General features: G+C 24.9%; 1 protein-coding gene across 1 annotated transcript in view; it reads left to right on the top strand.

The window, feature by feature from the left end:
• The window catches only part of LOC145259741 (uncharacterized), a 119,355-nt gene extending 99,272 nt beyond the window's left edge, over positions 1-20,083 (top strand). Inside the window, exon 18 of the mRNA XM_080117441.1 lies at positions 19,501-20,083. Within this exon, the coding sequence (XP_079973567.1) occupies positions 19,501-19,596 (96 nt within the window). The 3' untranslated portion in view covers positions 19,597-20,083. The remainder of the gene's footprint in view (positions 1-19,500) is intronic.
• Positions 20,084-21,991: the final 1,908 nt, after the last annotated feature.

Here is a 21,991-nt window from a genome sequence, read left to right as displayed (position 1 = left end):
ACACAATTTATTAAAGTAAGTAGCTCATATTTATGATTGTTAACACACAATTTATTAAAATAACTAACTCATATTTATGATTGTTAACACACAATTTATTAAAGTAAGTAGCTCATATTTATGATTGTTAACACACAATTTATTAAAGTAAGTAGCTCATATTTATGATTGTTAACACACAATTTATTAAAGTAAGTAGCTCATATTTATGATTGTTAACACACAATTTATTAAAATAACTAACTCATATTTATGATTGTTAACACACAATTTATTAAAGTAAGTAGCTCATATTTATGATTGTTAACACACAATTTATTAAAGTAAGTAGCTCATATTTATGATTGTTAACACACAATTTATTAAAATAAGTAGCTCATATTTATGATTGTTAACACACAATTTATTAAAGTAAGTAGCTCATATTTATGATTGTTAACACACAATTTATTAAAATAACTAACTCATATTTATGATTGTTAACACACAATTTATTAAAGTAAGTAGCTCATATTTATGATTGTTAACACACAATTTATTAAAGTAAGTAGCTCATATTTATGATTGTTAACACACAATTTATTAAAATAAGTAGCTCATATTTATGATTGTTAACACACAATTTATTAAAGTAAGTAGCTCGTATTTATGATTGTTAACACACAATTTATTAAAATACGTAGCTCATATTTATGATTGTTAACACACAATTTATTAAAGTAAGTAGCTCATATTTATGATTGTTAACACACAATTTATTAAAATAACTAACTCATATTTATGATTGTTAACACACAATTTATTAAAATAAGTAGCTCATATTTATGATTGTTAACACACAATTAAAGTAAGTAGCTCATATTTATGATTGTTAACACACAATTTATTAAAATAACTAACTCATATTTATGATTGTTAACACACAATTTATTAAAGTAAGTAGCTCATATTTATGATTGGTAACACACAATTTATTAAAGTAAGTAGCTCATATTTATGATTGTTAACACACAATTTATTAAAGTAAGTAGCTCATATTTATGATTGTTAACACACAATTTATTAAAATAACTAACTCATATTTATGATTGTTAACACACAATTTATTAAAGTAAGTAGCTCATATTTATGATTGTTAACACACAATTTATTAAAGTAAGTAGCTCATATTTATGATTGTTAACACACAATTTATTAAAATAAGTAGCTCATATTTATGATTGTTAACACACAATTTATTAAAATAAGTAGCTCGTATTTATGATTGTTAACACACAATTTATTAAAATAAGTAGCTCATATTTATGATTGTTAACACACAATTTATTAAAATAAGTAGCTCATATTTATGATTGTTAACACACAATTTATTAAAATAAGTAGCTCGTATTTATGATTGTTAACACACAATTTATTAAAGTAAGTAGCTCATATTTATGATTGTTAACACACAATTTATTAAAGTAAGTAGCTCATATTTATGATTGTTAACACACAATTTATTAAAATAAGTAGCTCATATTTATGATTGTTAACACACAATTTATTAAAATAAGTAGCTCGTATTTATGATTGTTAACACACAATTTATTAAAATAAGTAGCTCATATTTATGATTGTTAACACACAATTTATTAAAATAAGTAGCTCATATTTATGATTGTTAACACACAATTTATTAAAGTAAGTAGCTCATATTTATGATTGTTAACACACAATTTATTAAAATAAGTAGCTCATATTTATGATTGTTAACACACAATTTATTAAAGTAAGTAGCTCATATTTATGATTGTTAACACACAATTTATTAAAGTAAGTAGCTCATATTTATGATTGTTAACACACAATTTATTAAAATAAGTAGCTCATATTTATGATTGTTAACACACAATTTATTAAAATAAGTAGCTCGTAGTTATGATTGTTAACACACAATTTATTAAAATAAGTAGCTCATATTTATGATTGTTAACACACAATTTATTAAAATAAGTAGCTCATATTTATGATTGTTTACACACAATTTATTAAAGTAAGTAGCTCGTATTTATGATTGTTAACACACAATTTTTTAAAATAAGTAGCTCATATTTATGATTGTTAACACACAATTTATTAAAGTAAGTAGCTCATATTTATGATTGTTAACACACAATTTATTAAAGTAAGTAGCTCATATTTATGATTGTTAACACACAATTTATTAAAATAAGTAGCTCATATTTATGATTGTTAACACACAATTTATTAAAGTAAGTAGCTCATATTTATGATTGTTAACACACAATTTATTAAAGTAAGTAGCTCATATTTATGATTGTTAACACACAATTTATTAAAATAACTAACTCATATTTATGATTGTTAACACACAATTTATTAAAATAACTAACTCATATTTATGATTGTTAACACACAATTTATTAAAGTAAGTAGCTCATATTTATGATTGTTAACACACAATTTATTAAAGTAAGTAGCTCATATTTATGATTGTTAACACACAATTTATTAAAGTAAGTAGCTCGTATTTATGATTGTTAACACACAATTTATTAAAATAAGTAGCTCATATTTATGATTGTTTACACACAATTTATTAAAGTAAGTAGCTCATATTTATGATTGTTAACACACAATGTATTAAAATAACTAACTCATATTTATGATTGTTAACACACAATTTATTAAAGTAAGTAGCTCATATTTATGATTGTTAACACACAATTTATTAAAATAACTAACTCATATTTATGATTGTTAACACACAATTTATTAAAATAACTAACTCATATTTATGATTGTTAACACACAATTTATTAAAATAACTAACTCATATTTATGATTGTTAACACACAATTTATTAAAATAACTAACTCATATTTATGATTGTTAACACACAATTTATTGAAATAACTAACTCATATTTATGATTGTTAACACACAATTTATTAAAATAACTAACTCATATTTATGATTGTTAACACACAATTTATTAAAATAACTAACTCATATTTATGATTGTTAACACACAATTTATTAAAGTAAGTAGCTCATATTTATGATTGTTAACAAACAATTTATTAAAGTAAGTAGCTCATATTTATGATTGTTAACACACAATTTATTAAAGTAAGTAGCTCATATTTATGATTGTTAACACACAATTTATTAAAGTAAGTAGCTCATATTTATGATTGTTAACACACAATTTATTAAAGTAAGTAGCTCATATTTATGATTGTTAACACACAATTTATTAAAGTAAGTAGCTCATATTTATGATTGTTAACACACAATTTATTAAAGTAAGTAGCTCATATTTATGATTGTTAACACACAATTTATTAAAGTAAGTAGCTCATATTTATGATTGTTAACACAATTTATTAAAGTAAGTAGCTCATATTTATGATTGTTAACACACAATTAATTAAAGTAAGTAGCTCATATTTATGATTGTTAACACACAATTTATTAAAGTAAGTAGCTCATATTTATGATTGTTAACACACAATTTATTAAAGTAAGTAGCTCATATTTATGATTGTTAACACACAATTTATTAAAGTAAGTAGCTCATATTTATGATTGTTAACACACAATTTATTAAAGTAAGTAGCTCATATTTATGATTGTTAACACACAATTTATTAAAGTAAGTAGCTCATATTTATGATTGTTAACACACAATTTATTAAAATAAGTAGCTCATATTTATGATTGTTAACACACAATTTATTAAAGTAAGTAGCTCATATTTATGACTGTAAACACACAATTAATTAAAGTAAGTAGCTCATATTTATGATTGTTAACACACAATTTATTAAAGTAAGTAGCTCATATTTATGATTGTTAACACACAATTAATTAAAGTAAGTAGCTCATATTTATGATTGTTAACACACAATTTATTAAAGTAAGTAGCTCATATTTATGATTGTTAACACACAATTTATTTAAATAACTAACTCATATTTATGATTGTTAACACACAATTTATTAAAGTAAGTAGCTCATATTTATGATTGTTAACACACAATTTATTAAAGTAAGTAGCTCATATTTATGATTGTTAACACACAATTTATTAAAGTAAGTAGCTCATATTTATGATTGTTAACACACAATTTATTAAAATAACTAACTCATATTTATGATTGTTAACACACAATTTATAAAAGTAAGTAGCTCATATTTATGATTGTTAACACACAATTTATTAAAGTAAGTAGCTCATATTTATGATTGTTAACACACAATTTATTAAAATAAGTAGCTCATATTTATGATTGTTAACACACAATTTATTAAAGTAAGTAGCTCATATTTATGATTGTTAACACACAATTTATTAAAATAACTAACTCATATTTATGATTGTTAACACACAATTTATTAAAGTAAGTAGCTCATATTTATGATTGTTAACACACAATTTATTAAAGTAAGTAGCTCATATTTATGATTGTTAACACACAATTTATTAAAATAAGTAGCTCATATTTATGATTGTTAACACACAATTTATTAAAGTAAGTAGCTCATATTTATGATTGTTAACACACAATTTATTAAAGTAAGTAGCTCATATTTATGATTGTTAACACACAATTTATTAAAATAACTAACTCATATTTATGATTGTTAACACACAATTTATTAAAGTAAGTAGCTCATATTTATGATTGTTAACACACAATTTATTAAAGTAAGTAGCTCATATTTATGATTGTTAACACACAATTTATTAAAGTAAGTAGCTCATATTTATGATTGTTAACACACAATTTATTAAAATAAGTAGCTCATATTTATGATTGTTAACACACAATTTATTAAAATAAGTAGCTCGTATTTATGATTGTTAACACACAATTTATTAAAATAAGTAGCTCATATTTATGATTGTTAACACACAATTTATTAAAGTAAGTAGCTCATATTTATGATTGTTAACACACAATTTATTAAAATAAGTAGCTCGTATTTATGATTGTTAACACACAATTTATTAAAGTAAGTAGCTCATATTTATGATTGTTAACACACAATTTATTAAAGTAAGTAGCTCATATTTATGATTGTTAACACACAATTTATTAAAATAAGTAGCTCATATTTATGATTGTTAACACACAATTTATTAAAATAAGTAGCTCGTATTTATGATTGTTAACACACAATTTATTAAAATAAGTAGCTCATATTTATGATTGTTAACACACAATTTATTAAAATAAGTAGCTCATATTTATGATTGTTAACACACAATTTATTAAAGTAAGTAGCTCATATTTATGATTGTTAACACACAATTTATTAAAATAAGTAGCTCATATTTATGATTGTTAACACACAATTTATTAAAGTAAGTAGCTCATATTTATGATTGTTAACACACAATTTATTAAAGTAAGTAGCTCATATTTATGATTGTTAACACACAATTTATTAAAATAAGTAGCTCATATTTATGATTGTTAACACACAATTTATTAAAATAAGTAGCTCGTAGTTATGATTGTTAACACACAATTTATTAAAATAAGTAGCTCATATTTATGATTGTTAACACACAATTTATTAAAATAAGTAGCTCATATTTATGATTGTTTACACACAATTTATTAAAGTAAGTAGCTCGTATTTATGATTGTTAACACACAATTTTTTAAAATAAGTAGCTCATATTTATGATTGTTAACACACAATTTATTAAAGTAAGTAGCTCATATTTATGATTGTTAACACACAATTTATTAAAGTAAGTAGCTCATATTTATGATTGTTAACACACAATTTATTAAAATAAGTAGCTCATATTTATGATTGTTAACACACAATTTATTAAAGTAAGTAGCTCATATTTATGATTGTTAACACACAATTTATTAAAATAACTAACTCATATTTATGATTGTTAACACACAATTTATTAAAATAACTAACTCATATTTATGATTGTTAACACACAATTTATTAAAGTAAGTAGCTCATATTTATGATTGTTAACACACAATTTATTAAAGTAAGTAGCTCATATTTATGATTGTTAACACACAATTTATTAAAGTAAGTAGCTCGTATTTATGATTGTTAACACACAATTTATTAAAATAAGTAGCTCATATTTATGATTGTTTACACACAATTTATTAAAGTAAGTAGCTCATATTTATGATTGTTAACACACAATGTATTAAAGTAAGTAGCTCATATTTATGATTGTTAACACACAATTTATTAAAGTAAGTAGCTCATATTTATGATTGTTAACACACAATTTATTAAAGTAAGTAGCTCATATTTATGATTGTTAACACACAATTTATTAAAGTAAGTAGCTCATATTTATGATTGTTAACACACAATTTATTAAAATAACTAACTCATATTTATGATTGTTAACACACAATTTATTAAAGTAAGTAGCTCATATTTATGATTGTTAACACACAATTTATTAAAATAAGTAGCTCATATTTATGATTGTTAACACACAATTTATTAAAGTAAGTAGCTCATATTTATGATTGTTAACACACAATTTATTAAAGTAAGTAGCTCATATTTATGATTGTTAACACACAATTTATTAAAGTAAGTAGCTCATATTTATGATTGTTAACACACAATTTATTAAAGTAAGTAGCTCATATTTATGATTGTTAACACACAATTTATTAAAGTAAGTAGCTCATATTTATGATTGTTAACACACAATTTATTAAAATAACTAACTCATATTTATGATTGTTAACACACAATTTATTAAAATAACTAACTCATATTTATGATTGTTAACACACAATTTATTAAAATAACTAACTCATATTTATGATTGTTAACACACAATTTATTAAAATAACTAACTCATATTTATGATTGTTAACACACAATTTATTGAAATAACTAACTCATATTTATGATTGTTAACACACAATTTATTAAAATAACTAACTCATATTTATGATTGTTAACACACAATTTATTAAAATAACTAACTCATATTTATGATTGTTAACACACAATTTATTAAAGTAAGTAGCTCATATTTATGATTGTTAACAAACAATTTATTAAAGTAAGTAGCTCATATTTATGATTGTTAACACACAATTTATTAAAGTAAGTAGCTCATATTTATGATTGTTAACACACAATTTATTAAAGTAAGTAGCTCATATTTATGATTGTTAACACACAATTTATTAAAGTAAGTAGCTCATATTTATGATTGTTAACACACAATTTATTAAAGTAAGTAGCTCATATTTATGATTGTTAACACACAATTTATTAAAGTAAGTAGCTCATATTTATGATTGTTAACACACAATTTATTAAAGTAAGTAGCTCATATTTATGATTGTTAACACAATTTATTAAAGTAAGTAGCTCATATTTATGATTGTTAACACACAATTTATTAAAGTAAGTAGCTCATATTTATGATTGTTAACACACAATTTATTAAAATAAGTAGCTCATATTTATGATTGTTAACACACAATTTATTAAAATAAGTAGCTCGTAGTTATGATTGTTAACACACAATTTATTAAAATAAGTAGCTCATATTTATGATTGTTAACACACAATTTATTAAAATAAGTAGCTCATATTTATGATTGTTTACACACAATTTATTAAAGTAAGTAGCTCGTATTTATGATTGTTAACACACAATTTTTTAAAATAAGTAGCTCATATTTATGATTGTTAACACACAATTTATTAAAGTAAGTAGCTCATATTTATGATTGTTAACACAATTTATTAAAGTAAGTAGCTCATATTTATGATTGTTAACACACAATTTATTAAAATAAGTAGCTCATATTTATGATTGTTAACACACAATTTATTAAAGTAAGTAGCTCATATTTATGATTGTTAACACACAATTTATTAAAGTAAGTAGCTCATATTTATGATTGTTAACACACAATTTATTAAAATAACTAACTCATATTTATGATTGTTAACACACAATTTATTAAAATAACTAACTCATATTTATGATTGTTAACACACAATTTATTAAAGTAAGTAGCTCATATTTATGATTGTTAACACACAATTTATTAAAGTAAGTAGCTCATATTTATGATTGTTAACACACAATTTATTAAAGTAAGTAGCTCGTATTTATGATTGTTAACACACAATTTATTAAAATAAGTAGCTCATATTTATGATTGTTTACACACAATTTATTAAAGTAAGTAGCTCATATTTATGATTGTTAACACACAATGTATTAAAGTAAGTAGCTCATATTTATGATTGTTAACACACAATTTATTAAAGTAAGTAGCTCATATTTATGATTGTTAACACACAATTTATTAAAGTAAGTAGCTCATATTTATGATTGTTAACACACAATTTATTAAAGTAAGTAGCTCATATTTATGATTGTTAACACACAATTTATTAAAATAACTAACTCATATTTATGATTGTTAACACACAATTTATTAAAGTAAGTAGCTCATATTTATGATTGTTAACACACAATTTATTAAAATAAGTAGCTCATATTTATGATTGTTAACACACAATTTATTAAAGTAAGTAGCTCATATTTATGATTGTTAACACACAATTTATTAAAGTAAGTAGCTCATATTTATGATTGTTAACACACAATTTATTAAAGTAAGTAGCTCATATTTATGATTGTTAACACACAATTTATTAAAGTAAGTAGCTCATATTTATGATTGTTAACACACAATTTATTAAAGTAAGTAGCTCATATTTATGATTGTTAACACACAATTTATTAAAATAACTAACTCATATTTATGATTGTTAACACACAATTTATTAAAATAACTAACTCATATTTATGATTGTTAACACACAATTTATTAAAATAACTAACTCATATTTATGATTGTTAACACACAATTTATTAAAATAACTAACTCATATTTATGATTGTTAACACACAATTTATTGAAATAACTAACTCATATTTATGATTGTTAACACACAATTTATTAAAATAACTAACTCATATTTATGATTGTTAACACACAATTTATTAAAATAACTAACTCATATTTATGATTGTTAACACACAATTTATTAAAGTAAGTAGCTCATATTTATGATTGTTAACAAACAATTTATTAAAGTAAGTAGCTCATATTTATGATTGTTAACACACAATTTATTAAAGTAAGTAGCTCATATTTATGATTGTTAACACACAATTTATTAAAGTAAGTAGCTCATATTTATGATTGTTAACACACAATTTATTAAAGTAAGTAGCTCATATTTATGATTGTTAACACACAATTTATTAAAGTAAGTAGCTCATATTTATGATTGTTAACACACAATTTATTAAAGTAAGTAGCTCATATTTATGATTGTTAACACACAATTTATTAAAGTAAGTAGCTCATATTTATGATTGTTAACACAATTTATTAAAGTAAGTAGCTCATATTTATGATTGTTAACACACAATTAATTAAAGTAAGTAGCTCATATTTATGATTGTTAACACACAATTTATTAAAGTAAGTAGCTCATATTTATGATTGTTAACACACAATTTATTAAAGTAAGTAGCTCATATTTATGATTGTTAACACACAATTTATTAAAGTAAGTAGCTCATATTTATGATTGTTAACACACAATTTATTAAAGTAAGTAGCTCATATTTATGATTGTTAACACACAATTTATTAAAGTAAGTAGCTCATATTTATGATTGTTAACACACAATTTATTAAAATAAGTAGCTCATATTTATGATTGTTAACACACAATTTATTAAAGTAAGTAGCTCATATTTATGATTGTAAACACACAATTAATTAAAGTAAGTAGCTCATATTTATGATTGTTAACACACAATTTATTAAAGTAAGTAGCTCATATTTATGATTGTTAACACACAATTAATTAAAGTAAGTAGCTCATATTTATGATTGTTAACACACAATTTATTAAAGTAAGTAGCTCATATTTATGATTGTTAACACACAATTTATTTAAATAACTAACTCATATTTATGATTGTTAACACACAATTTATTAAAGTAAGTAGCTCATATTTATGATTGTTAACACACAATTTATTAAAGTAAGTAGCTCATATTTATGATTGTTAACACACAATTTATTAAAGTAAGTAGCTCATATTTATGATTGTTAACACACAATTTATTAAAATAACTAACTCATATTTATGATTGTTAACACACAATTTATAAAAGTAAGTAGCTCATATTTATGATTGTTAACACACAATTTATTAAAGTAAGTAGCTCATATTTATGATTGTTAACACACAATTTATTAAAATAAGTAGCTCATATTTATGATTGTTAACACACAATTTATTAAAGTAAGTAGCTCATATTTATGATTGTTAACACACAATTTATTAAAATAACTAACTCATATTTATGATTGTTAACACACAATTTATTAAAGTAAGTAGCTCATATTTATGATTGTTAACACACAATTTATTAAAGTAAGTAGCTCATATTTATGATTGTTAACACACAATTTATTAAAATAAGTAGCTCATATTTATGATTGTTAACACACAATTTATTAAAGTAAGTAGCTCATATTTATGATTGTTAACACACAATTTATTAAAGTAAGTAGCTCATATTTATGATTGTTAACACACAATTTATTAAAATAACTAACTCATATTTATGATTGTTAACACACAATTTATTAAAGTAAGTAGCTCATATTTATGATTGTTAACACACAATTTATTAAAGTAAGTAGCTCATATTTATGATTGTTAACACACAATTTATTAAAGTAAGTAGCTCATATTTATGATTGTTAACACACAATTTATTAAAATAACTAACTCATATTTATGATTGTTAACACACAATTTATTAAAGTAAGTAGCTCATATTTATGATTGTTAACACACAATTTATTAAAGTAAGTAGCTCATATTTATGATTGTTAACACACAATTTATTAAAATAAGTAGCTCATATTTATGATTGTTAACACACAATTTATTAAAATAAGTAGCTCATATTTATGATTGTTAACACACAATTTATTAAAATAAGTAGCTCATATTTATGATTGTTAACACACAATTTATTAAAATAAGTAGCTCATATTTATGATTGTTAACACACAATTTATTAAAGTAAGTAGCTCATATTTATGATTGTTAACACACAATTTATTAAAATAACTAACTCATATTTATGATTGTTAACACACAATTTATTAAAGTAAGTAGCTCATATTTATGATTGTTAACACACAATTTATTAAAGTAAGTAGCTCATATTTATGATTGTTAACACACAATTTATTAAAATAAGTAGCTCATATTTATGATTGTTAACACACAATTTATTAAAGTAAGTAGCTCATATTTATGATTGTTAACACACAATTTATTAAAGTAAGTAGCTCATATTTATGATTGTTAACACACAATTTATTAAAATAACTAACTCATATTTATGATTGTTAACACACAATTTATTAAAGTAAGTAGCTCGTATTTATGATTGTTAACACACAATTTATTAAAATAAGTAGCTCATATTTATGATTGTTAACACACAATTTATTAAAGTAAGTAGCTCATATTTATGATTGTTAACACACAATTTATTAAAGTAAGTAGCTCATATTTATGATTGTTAACACACAATTTATTAAAGTAAGTAGCTCATATTTATGATTGTTAACACACAATTTATTAAAGTAAGTAGCTCATATTTATGATTGTTAACACACAATTTATTAAAGTAAGTAGCTCATATTTATGATTGTTAACACACAATTTATTAAAATAACTAACTCATATTTATGATTGTTAACACACAATTTATTAAAATAACTAACTCATATTTATGATTGTTAACACACAATTTATTAAAGTAAGTAGCTCATATTTATGATTGTTAACACACAATTTATTAAAGTAAGTAGCTCATATTTATGATTGTTAACACACAATTTATTAAAGTAAGTAGCTCGTATTTATGATTGTTAACACACAATTTATTAAAATAAGTAGCTCATATTTATGATTGTTAACACACAATTTATTAAAGTAAGTAGCTCATATTTATGATTGTTAACACACAATTTATTAAAGTAAGTAGCTCATATTTATGATTGTTAACACACAATTTATTAAAATAACTAACTCATATTTATGATTGTTAACACACAATTTATTAAAGTAAGTAGCTCGTATTTATGATTGTTAACACACAATTTATTAAAATAAGTAGCTCATATTTATGATTGTTAACACACAATTTATTAAAGTAAGTAGCTCATATTTATGATTGTTAACACACAATTTATTAAAGTAAGTAGCTCATATTTATGATTGTTAACACACAATTTATTAAAGTAAGTAGCTCATATTTATGATTGTTAACACACAATTTATTAAAGTAAGTAGCTCATATTTATGATTGTTAACACACAATTTATTAAAGTAAGTAGCTCATATTTATGATTGTTAACACACAATTTATTAAAATAACTAACTCATATTTATGATTGTTAACACACAATTTATTAAAGTAAGTAGCTCATATTTATGATTGTTAACACACAATTTATTAAAGTAAGTAGCTCATATTTATGATTGTTAACACACAATTTATTAAAGTAAGTAGCTCATATTTATGATTGTTAACACACAATTTATTAAAGTAAGTAGCTCATATTTATGATTGTTAACACACAATTTATTAAAATAAGTAGCTCATATTTATGATTGTTAACACACAATTTATTAAAATAAGTAGCTCGTATTTATGATTGTTAACACACAATTTATTAAAATAAGTAGCTCATATTTATGATTGTTAACACACAATTTATTAAAATAAGTAGCTCATATTTATGATTGTTAACACACAATTTATTAAAGTAAGTAGCTCATATTTATGATTGTTAACACACAATTTATTAAAGTAAGTAGCTCATATTTATGATTGTTAACACACAATTTATTAAAATAAGTAGCTCATATTTATGATTGTTAACAGACAATTTATTAAAGTAAGTAGCTCATATTTATGATTGTTAACACACAATTTATTAAAATAACTAACTCATATTTATGATTGTTAACACACAATTTATTAAAGTAAGTAGCTCATATTTATGATTGTTAACACACAATTTATTAAAGTAAGTAGCTCATATTTATGATTGTTAACACACAATTTATTAAAATAAGTAGCTCATATTTATGATTGTTAACACACAATTTATTAAAGTAAGTAGCTCGTATTTATGATTGTTAACACACAATTTATTAAAATAAGTAGCTCATATTTATGATTGTTAACACACAATTTATTAAAGTAAGTAGCTCATATTTATGATTGTTAACACACAATTTATTAAAATAACTAACTCATATTTATGATTGTTAACACACAATTTATTAAAATAAGTAGCTCATATTTATGATTGTTAACACACAATTAATTAAAGTAAGTAGCTCATATTTATGATTGTTAACACACAATTTATTAAAGTAAGTAGCTCATATTTATGATTGTTAACACACAATTTATTAAAATAACTAACTCATATTTATGATTGTTAACACACAATTTATTAAAGTAAGTAGCTCATATTTATGATTGGTAACACACAATTTATTAAAGTAAGTAGCTCATATTTATGATTGTTAACACACAATTTATTAAAGTAAGTAGCTCATATTTATGATTGTTAACACACAATTTATTAAAATAACTAACTCATATTTATGATTGTTAACACACAATTTATTAAAGTAAGTAGCTCATATTTATGATTGTTAACACACAATTTATTAAAGTAAGTAGCTCATATTTATGATTGTTAACACACAATTTATTAAAATAAGTAGCTCATATTTATGATTGTTAACACACAATTTATTAAAATAAGTAGCTCGTATTTATGATTGTTAACACACAATTTATTAAAATAAGTAGCTCATATTTATGATTGTTAACACACAATTTATTAAAATAAGTAGCTCATATTTATGATTGTTAACACACAATTTATTAAAATAAGTAGCTCGTATTTATGATTGTTAACACACAATTTATTAAAGTAAGTAGCTCATATTTATGATTGTTAACACACAATTTATTAAAGTAAGTAGCTCATATTTATGATTGTTAACACACAATTTATTAAAATAAGTAGCTCATATTTATGATTGTTAACACACAATTTATTAAAATAAGTAGCTCGTATTTATGATTGTTAACACACAATTTATTAAAATAAGTAGCTCATATTTATGATTGTTAACACACAATTTATTAAAATAAGTAGCTCATATTTATGATTGTTAACACACAATTTATTAAAGTAAGTAGCTCATATTTATGATTGTTAACACACAATTTATTAAAATAAGTAGCTCGTATTTATGATTGTTAACACACAATTTATTAAAGTAAGTAGCTCATATTTATGATTGTTAACACACAATTTATTAAAGTAAGTAGCTCATATTTATGATTGTTAACACACAATTTATTAAAATAAGTAGCTCATATTTATGATTGTTAACACACAATTTATTAAAATAAGTAGCTCGTAGTTATGATTGTTAACACACAATTTATTAAAATAAGTAGCTCATATTTATGATTGTTAACACACAATTTATTAAAATAAGTAGCTCATATTTATGATTGTTTACACACAATTTATTAAAGTAAGTAGCTCGTATTTATGATTGTTAACACACAATTTATTAAAATAAGTAGCTCATATTTATGATTGTTAACACACAATTTATTAAAGTAAGTAGCTCATATTTATGATTGTTAACACACAATTTATTAAAGTAAGTAGCTCATATTTATGATTGTTAACACACAATTTATTAAAGTAAGTAGCTCATATTTATGATTGTTAACACACAATTTATTAAAGTAAGTAGCTCATATTTATGATTGTTAACACACAATTTATTAAAATAACTAACTCATATTTATGATTGTTAACACACAATTTATTAAAATAACTAACTCATATTTATGATTGTTAACACACAATTTATTAAAATAACTAACTCATATTTATGATTGTTAACACACAATTTATTAAAATAACTAACTCATATTTATGATTGTTAACACACAATTTATTGAAATAACTAACTCATATTTATGATTGTTAACACACAATTTATTAAAATAACTAACTCATATTTATGATTGTTAACACACAATTTATTAAAATAACTAACTCATATTTATGATTGTTAACACACAATTTATTAAAGTAAGTAGCTCATATTTATGATTGTTAACACACAATTTATTAAAGTAAGTAGCTCATATTTATGATTGTTAACACACAATTTATTAAAGTAAGTAGCTCATATTTATGATTGTTAACACACAATTTATTAAAGTAAGTAGCTCATATTTATGATTGTTAACACACAATTTATTAAAGTAAGTAGCTCATATTTATGATTGTTAACACACAATTTATTAAAATAACTAACTCATATTTATGATTGTTAACACACAATTTATTAAAGTAAGTAGCTCATATTTATGATTGTTAACACACAATTTATTAAAATAAGTAGCTCATATTTATGATTGTTAACACACAATTTATTAAAGTAAGTAGCTCATATTTATGATTGTTAACACACAATTTATTAAAGTAAGTAGCTCATATTTATGATTGTTAACACACAATTTATTAAAGTAAGTAGCTCATATTTATGATTGTTAACACACAATTTATTAAAGTAAGTAGCTCATATTTATGATTGTTAACACACAATTTATTAAAGTAAGTAGCTCATATTTATGATTGTTAACACACAATTTATTAAAATAACTAACTCATATTTATGATTGTTAACACACAATTTATTAAAGTAAGTAGCTCATATTTATGATTGTTAACACACAATTTATTAAAGTAAGTAGCTCATATTTATGATTGTTAACACACAATTTATTAAAATAAGTAGCTCATATTTATGATTGTTAACACACAATTTATTAAAATAAGTAGCTCATATTTATGATTGTTAACACACAATTTATTAAAATAAGTAGCTCATATTTATGATTGTTAACACACAATTTATTAAAGTAAGTAGCTCATATTTATGATTGTTAACACACAATTTATTAAAGTAAGTAGCTCATATTTATGATTGTTAACACACAATTAATTAAAGTAAGTAGCTCATATTTATGATTGTTAACACACAATTTATTAAAGTAAGTAGCTCATATTTATGATTGTTAACACACAATTTATTAAAGTAAGTAGCTCATATTTATGATTGTTAACACACAATTTATTAAAATAAGTAGCTCATATTTATGATTGTTAACACACAATTTATTAAAAAAAAATTGGCAATAGTTGCACACTATTTACCTCCCTTTCAATGAGTTGACCTTTGAGAACTCTACCAAACTCCTCCGCCAATTTTGGGTATAAACTATTGAAATTTTAGATATAGGTTCCTTGAACATGGATCTAACTTGATTTGAGCCCAAAACAATAAATGTTAAGGGGTCATAATAGGGGTCAAAGAAAAAAAAAATTTGACCTCTGCGGTCTCTACCAAATTACTCAGACAATTTCTGGTCTAAACATTTGAAATTTTACATAAAGGATATTCAGAGATAGGGCAAGCCTTTTAATCGGTTTGGGTCGAAAATTTGAGCTACCAATATATAAATGTATGTATGTTTGCATGTCTGCCTAAAACTTTTGACAGAGGCGACGGATTTTCACAAGATCAGTATTGTTTTGAAGTTCGACCCTTCAGACAACAAATATAAAAAAATTGGCTAAAAACATTAATTTCTTCATCCTCAACTGGGCACTTTTCTACAGAGAGGGGTCACTTTTTCGACGATATTTTCGAAAGTCATCCCCTCTTTTCGATTGTCTAGCCTTAATTTAAACCTACGTCACTTCCGGTTTGGCGGTGGTAATAACAACAAAGACGTCACGTTTTTTTCCCGTTCTTTTCCTCCTTCATGGTACAGGTTTGAGTCTGCCTTCCTACTACCACTTTTTTTTTTTTTTGCTCAACACACACCTCCAAGCACCCGGGCAACGCCGGGCACCCATGCTAGTAAAAGAATATAATGACATAAATAAAGTAGGAATTTATTCAAACACGCTTTGTACGTATTAGTTCAGTATCTAATTGGTGTGTATGGAAATCTTTTTACTTTTGAAAAAATTTGTTTCATTCATTTAACCCTTTATGACTTGGTTGAACTAATTCGTTCAGTCGAAAAAAAAGAATATAATGACATAAATAAAGTAGGAATTGATTCAAACACGCCTTTTACATATTAGTTCAGTATGGCATATACCTCCAGATTGCAACTGCCCATTGCTTACATTCAGTATGTCACCACCTAACAATAAATATTTTTTAAATCATAATGATCTTCCAAATCATATCCTTACATCATTTGTAGACATTTATGCTGACGACACTACCATTTATGGTACCACATCTAAGACAGTAAACGAGCAAGTACTCTCCAATTCTCTCTCCTCTGATCTTGAGCATGTAGTACAATGGGGAAAGGAGTGGCTGGTTACTTTTAATGCATCTAAAACCAAGCTTCTCTCTTTACATCATCAACATTTTAATCCACATTTGTCATCAATTGAAATGAATGGCTCTCGTCTTCAGGAGGCCTCAAGTTTTGACAAGCTTCTGGGCTTGACCATTACTCCTGATCTTAAATGGAACACGTATATCAAATCTGTTGCCAAGGCCGCTGGAAAAATGGTGGGATCTTTCTATCGATCCAGTAGATATCTCACTGCTGATGCTATTCTCTATCTATATAAGAGCCAGGTACGTCCAAGGATGGAATACTGTTGCCACATCTGGGCAGGAGCTGCTAGAAAGGACTTGTCCTGCCTTGATAGAGTTCAAAATAGACTTCGTAGCCTCGTAGGAGATGTCCTTTTCTCCTCCTTACAACCTTTATCTCACAGAAGAGATGTTGCGAGTTTGTCTCTGATGTATCGTTATTTTCATGGAAAGTGTTCAACTGAGCTTCAATCTATGGTCCCCCCTCGCCAAACTTTCACAAGAAACACTCGTCTAGCTGTAAACACTATCAATAATTTCCCCCACTCTTTATCTGTGCCTAAACCTAAACATAGATTCCATGAACAAAGCTTCTTTCTTAGAACTGCACGCCTGTGGAATTGTCTTCCGTTTTCCTGCTTTCCGGCTGACTACAATATGGTTGTGTTCAAGTCTAAGGTAAATAAGTTCTTGATGAGCCGTTCCATATAAGTTATTAAATTTACCAAATTTTCATTACTAATGATTACTATATTGACCAACTTCTACTGTACACTCTTTAACCCTTATCCTTGAGTGGCCTCTGGGCCTTGATAATGTGGTGATGCCTTTGTAAAAAAAAAAAAAAAAAAAAAAAATCATAGGACGATGTCTTATGGAATGTTGAAATTTAAATCCCATAAATTGTTTCATGTCTATTTTTTTTTTAACAATAGAATAAACCTGGTGCAAGATAATGTTTTTTTTTTTTTTTTCAAACAGTGTTTGCGTATGATCCTTTTTCTTTTTTTTTTTCAAACAGTGTTTGCGTATGATCCTTTTTATTTTTTTTTACCTTTAAATTGGATTTTGTTGAACTTAATCAAATTACTGTATCATTAAACAATTGAATATTAATTGAATAAAATTGTTTGCAATTAAACAATTCTTTAAAAAAATTAATTAAAACTGTAAAACATGAATTACTGAAGACATTATATGTTGCTGACGACCTTGCCCAATCATAAAATACGCTTATTTTAATTCATGGAGATTTCGTATTTATTATATTTATTATATATTATTTATTATTACAGAGTCAGTTCTCTATTGAATATTATATTGTACCTAATATATTGTAGTGATTTCAAAACTTAAAAAAAAAAATGACTTAGGTGCCATCAGCTAGAATTGAAACCAAAACATTTAGCACCCTAGACGCGTTCCTTACCGTTTGAGCTAACCTGACAGATAGATAAGATAGATTTAAAATTAAACCACTTCAAGCTATGAATCAATTTGCGCATGCGTAAAAGTAACAGAAATATGCTGGCAAGTTGAAATGAACATTTTGCATTTCAACTTGCCGACATACTTCTGTATACAATGTTTTGACCAATATAAAACCACCAACCTTTTGCAGACTACTCCATGGATTAAATAAAGAATTCTGTTAAAAATTCTATACAGATTCGAGAGTTCAATATAAAAACTCTTGAATGTGACGAAATGCACTTGAAGATGGTCGGAGATTACATCAGGCGAAACGTTGTGAGAATATCATATAAGATGAAAATGTTTTTTAATGCTACAAATTATTTACATTTTGTAATTATTTTTTTTTCTTTGCTAAAATGCTATTTTCTTTTATTTCATTTTTGTAGGAAGATCTTGAGAAGAAACTGGATGCAGTTGAAAGAGAATTGGGATCCGTGCGAATGTCGTTAAAAAAATTCAACGTTTTGAAATCGTCGATATAAAACAAAATCCAGTTGTGTGCAAATGCGGATCATATTTTCGAAATGTTTGGCGGAATTTAGAATCAAGATTTTTCCATTTTTATTGCATTTTAAAATATTTTTTTCTGACTTTGTCTGGTGTTGTTTTAAATCAATACTTTAATCCAAAAGTGTGACATCAATGCAGATAGCAAATGCAAGTGTGTTAATGGATAAAGACATAGACTATGGGATCGCCAATCCAAATTGAAATGCAGTCAGATCAACATTGCATTTCTGACACTCATGCAATGTTGAGAAAAGTATGAATCCTCACTTGAAGTTAAAGTTAAAAAAAAAAGCAACTTTTGTTCCATAAATTGTTTACACTGTATCATTGTATAATATTGGTTCAGAATTGGAATGTTAAAAACCAAATAAGCTAAAAATTACATTTTTTTTTTTCATGTTAATAATTGAAAATATTATTTTTCAAAAATTTGTAATAAAATTTTTTTTTTTTCTAGAATTTTTTTATTTTGATTAAATTTATTATCTGATCTTATTCAGAAAAAAAAAATCCAGAAATTTTTAAACCAACATTTTAACTTTTCATTATTTATGTTTTATTGTGGACTAGCGGCTGTGCCCGGCATTGCCCGGGTGCTTGTTGGTGTGTGAAAAAAATTAAAAAAATGTTAGTAAGCAGGCAGGCTCAAACCCGTACCGCAAAGGTGGAAAAAAAAGTGAAAGAAAAGCAGAGAGTTTACCGCTGTGCCATGACGCGAACGAAAGTGTAAAGCGTTCAAATTTAGCGATGAAAAAGAACACGCAGGCGCAGAAATGAATGTCTGGCTGTAGGCCAATTAAGCTTTCAGCTTTCTGCCCCATAGTTGTTTCCCCATTGATGTTGGGGAAAACCAGCCCCCCCCCCCCAAAAAAAAGGGGCAACTCTGGCAGTGTCCAAATGAATAGCAATTGTCTGATATGAAGGGTTTCCCCCACATTGATCAAAGCTGATTGCCTTCAAGACATGCCGGCCTGGAAGGCCAGGTGGTGTGCTTAGCTTCGATTAGTTTCGCTTTAGTTATATGAGAAAAACAAACACTGGAAACCAGGGTTTTTTTTTTAAACCCGATCAAAATAAAGATAGAGATGATGTCCATTCTTGAATCTGAGATATTGCAATTACAGTACAAGTAAAGTTCTCCAAAATAGTAACCTTGTCGAGAAGTCCACCAAAAAAAGCCTTTCTTGGACATACACAAATGCGTGCGCCCATTTTACCTTTTATATAATAGACTAGCGAGGATTACCGGCGTTGCCCGGGTGTTTGTGGGTATAAAAGAAAAACAAAAAAGTGCTTCGGACCCATGATGAAACCATAGGAAGTGAAAAGCGTTTAAATTTAGCGATGCCATTGAAAAAGTTGACTTGCAGAAACGAACGTTTGCTGGAGGCCAGTTCAGCTTTCCGCTGTTTCATTTAGTTGTTTCCCCTACAATGTTGGGGAAAACCAACTCCCCACAATAAGGGAGTATCCAAATGAATAGCAATTGTCTGATACGAGGGGCTTTCCTCACATTGATCAAAGATTATTGCTTTCTGGACATCCCTGCATGAAAAACCAGGAAGCTGCTTTCGGTTTTATACGAAAAACACGAACAAACATGTGAGAGGATGGAATAGCGTGAATTTTATAAAAATTTATCAAAATAAACCTAGAGACGACGTCTCGTCACAAATCGTAGATATTATGATCTTGGGAGTATATACAAAGTTATAAAACATAGAAACAGAAAATAGCAACATTCGTCAGATACGGATTACAATAAAAAAAAAATGAAAAAGCAAAAAAAAAAATAAAACATAGCAACAACCTACCGTAAGAATTGATCTTTTTTCTCATGTGATTATTAAAAAACTATTTTTGTTTTTAGCTTAGGGTTACTTCCTCCAATCAAGAAACAACATTTAGCGAAGAAATAAATGAAAAACAATGAAATAAAATACAAACAATTTTTTCATCACAGGTATGTACCTTATACAAATCGTTTTTACTTTGGTTTTTCAATGTAGGATGAATTTTGGACAAGCACTTAAAATTTTGTTAATTGTTAATAGTATTGCATTGCCCCTTCATTTTGATAAAATCCGCTTTATTTCAACCAACCAGATGCATTACCATAGCCATGCATTGGAATCAATCACCTGTTGATTGCAGACAGGATGAAGATGATCACGGATATTAATTGATGTAATGATGATGCTCACACAACCACGTGACGGTAACTGTACCAAACCTAAACAATGTAGATGGCAGTAGTTTTTACATTTATAGTAGATAATGAGGGCAGAGCGTGACAAGCAGAATAATGACAATGTGTGCATCGTCTATTTTGATACTAAGATGTGCCACAGTGACTACCATTCTGCA

This window comes from Euprymna scolopes, chromosome 35 (assembly GCF_053919585.1).
Source record: "Euprymna scolopes isolate OS-2025 chromosome 35, ASM5391958v1, whole genome shotgun sequence".
In the NCBI taxonomy this organism is placed as follows: Eukaryota; Metazoa; Mollusca; class Cephalopoda; order Sepiida; family Sepiolidae; genus Euprymna; species Euprymna scolopes.
Note: the sequence above shows the minus strand (reverse complement) of the source record. Positions and strands in the feature narration are given on the sequence as shown.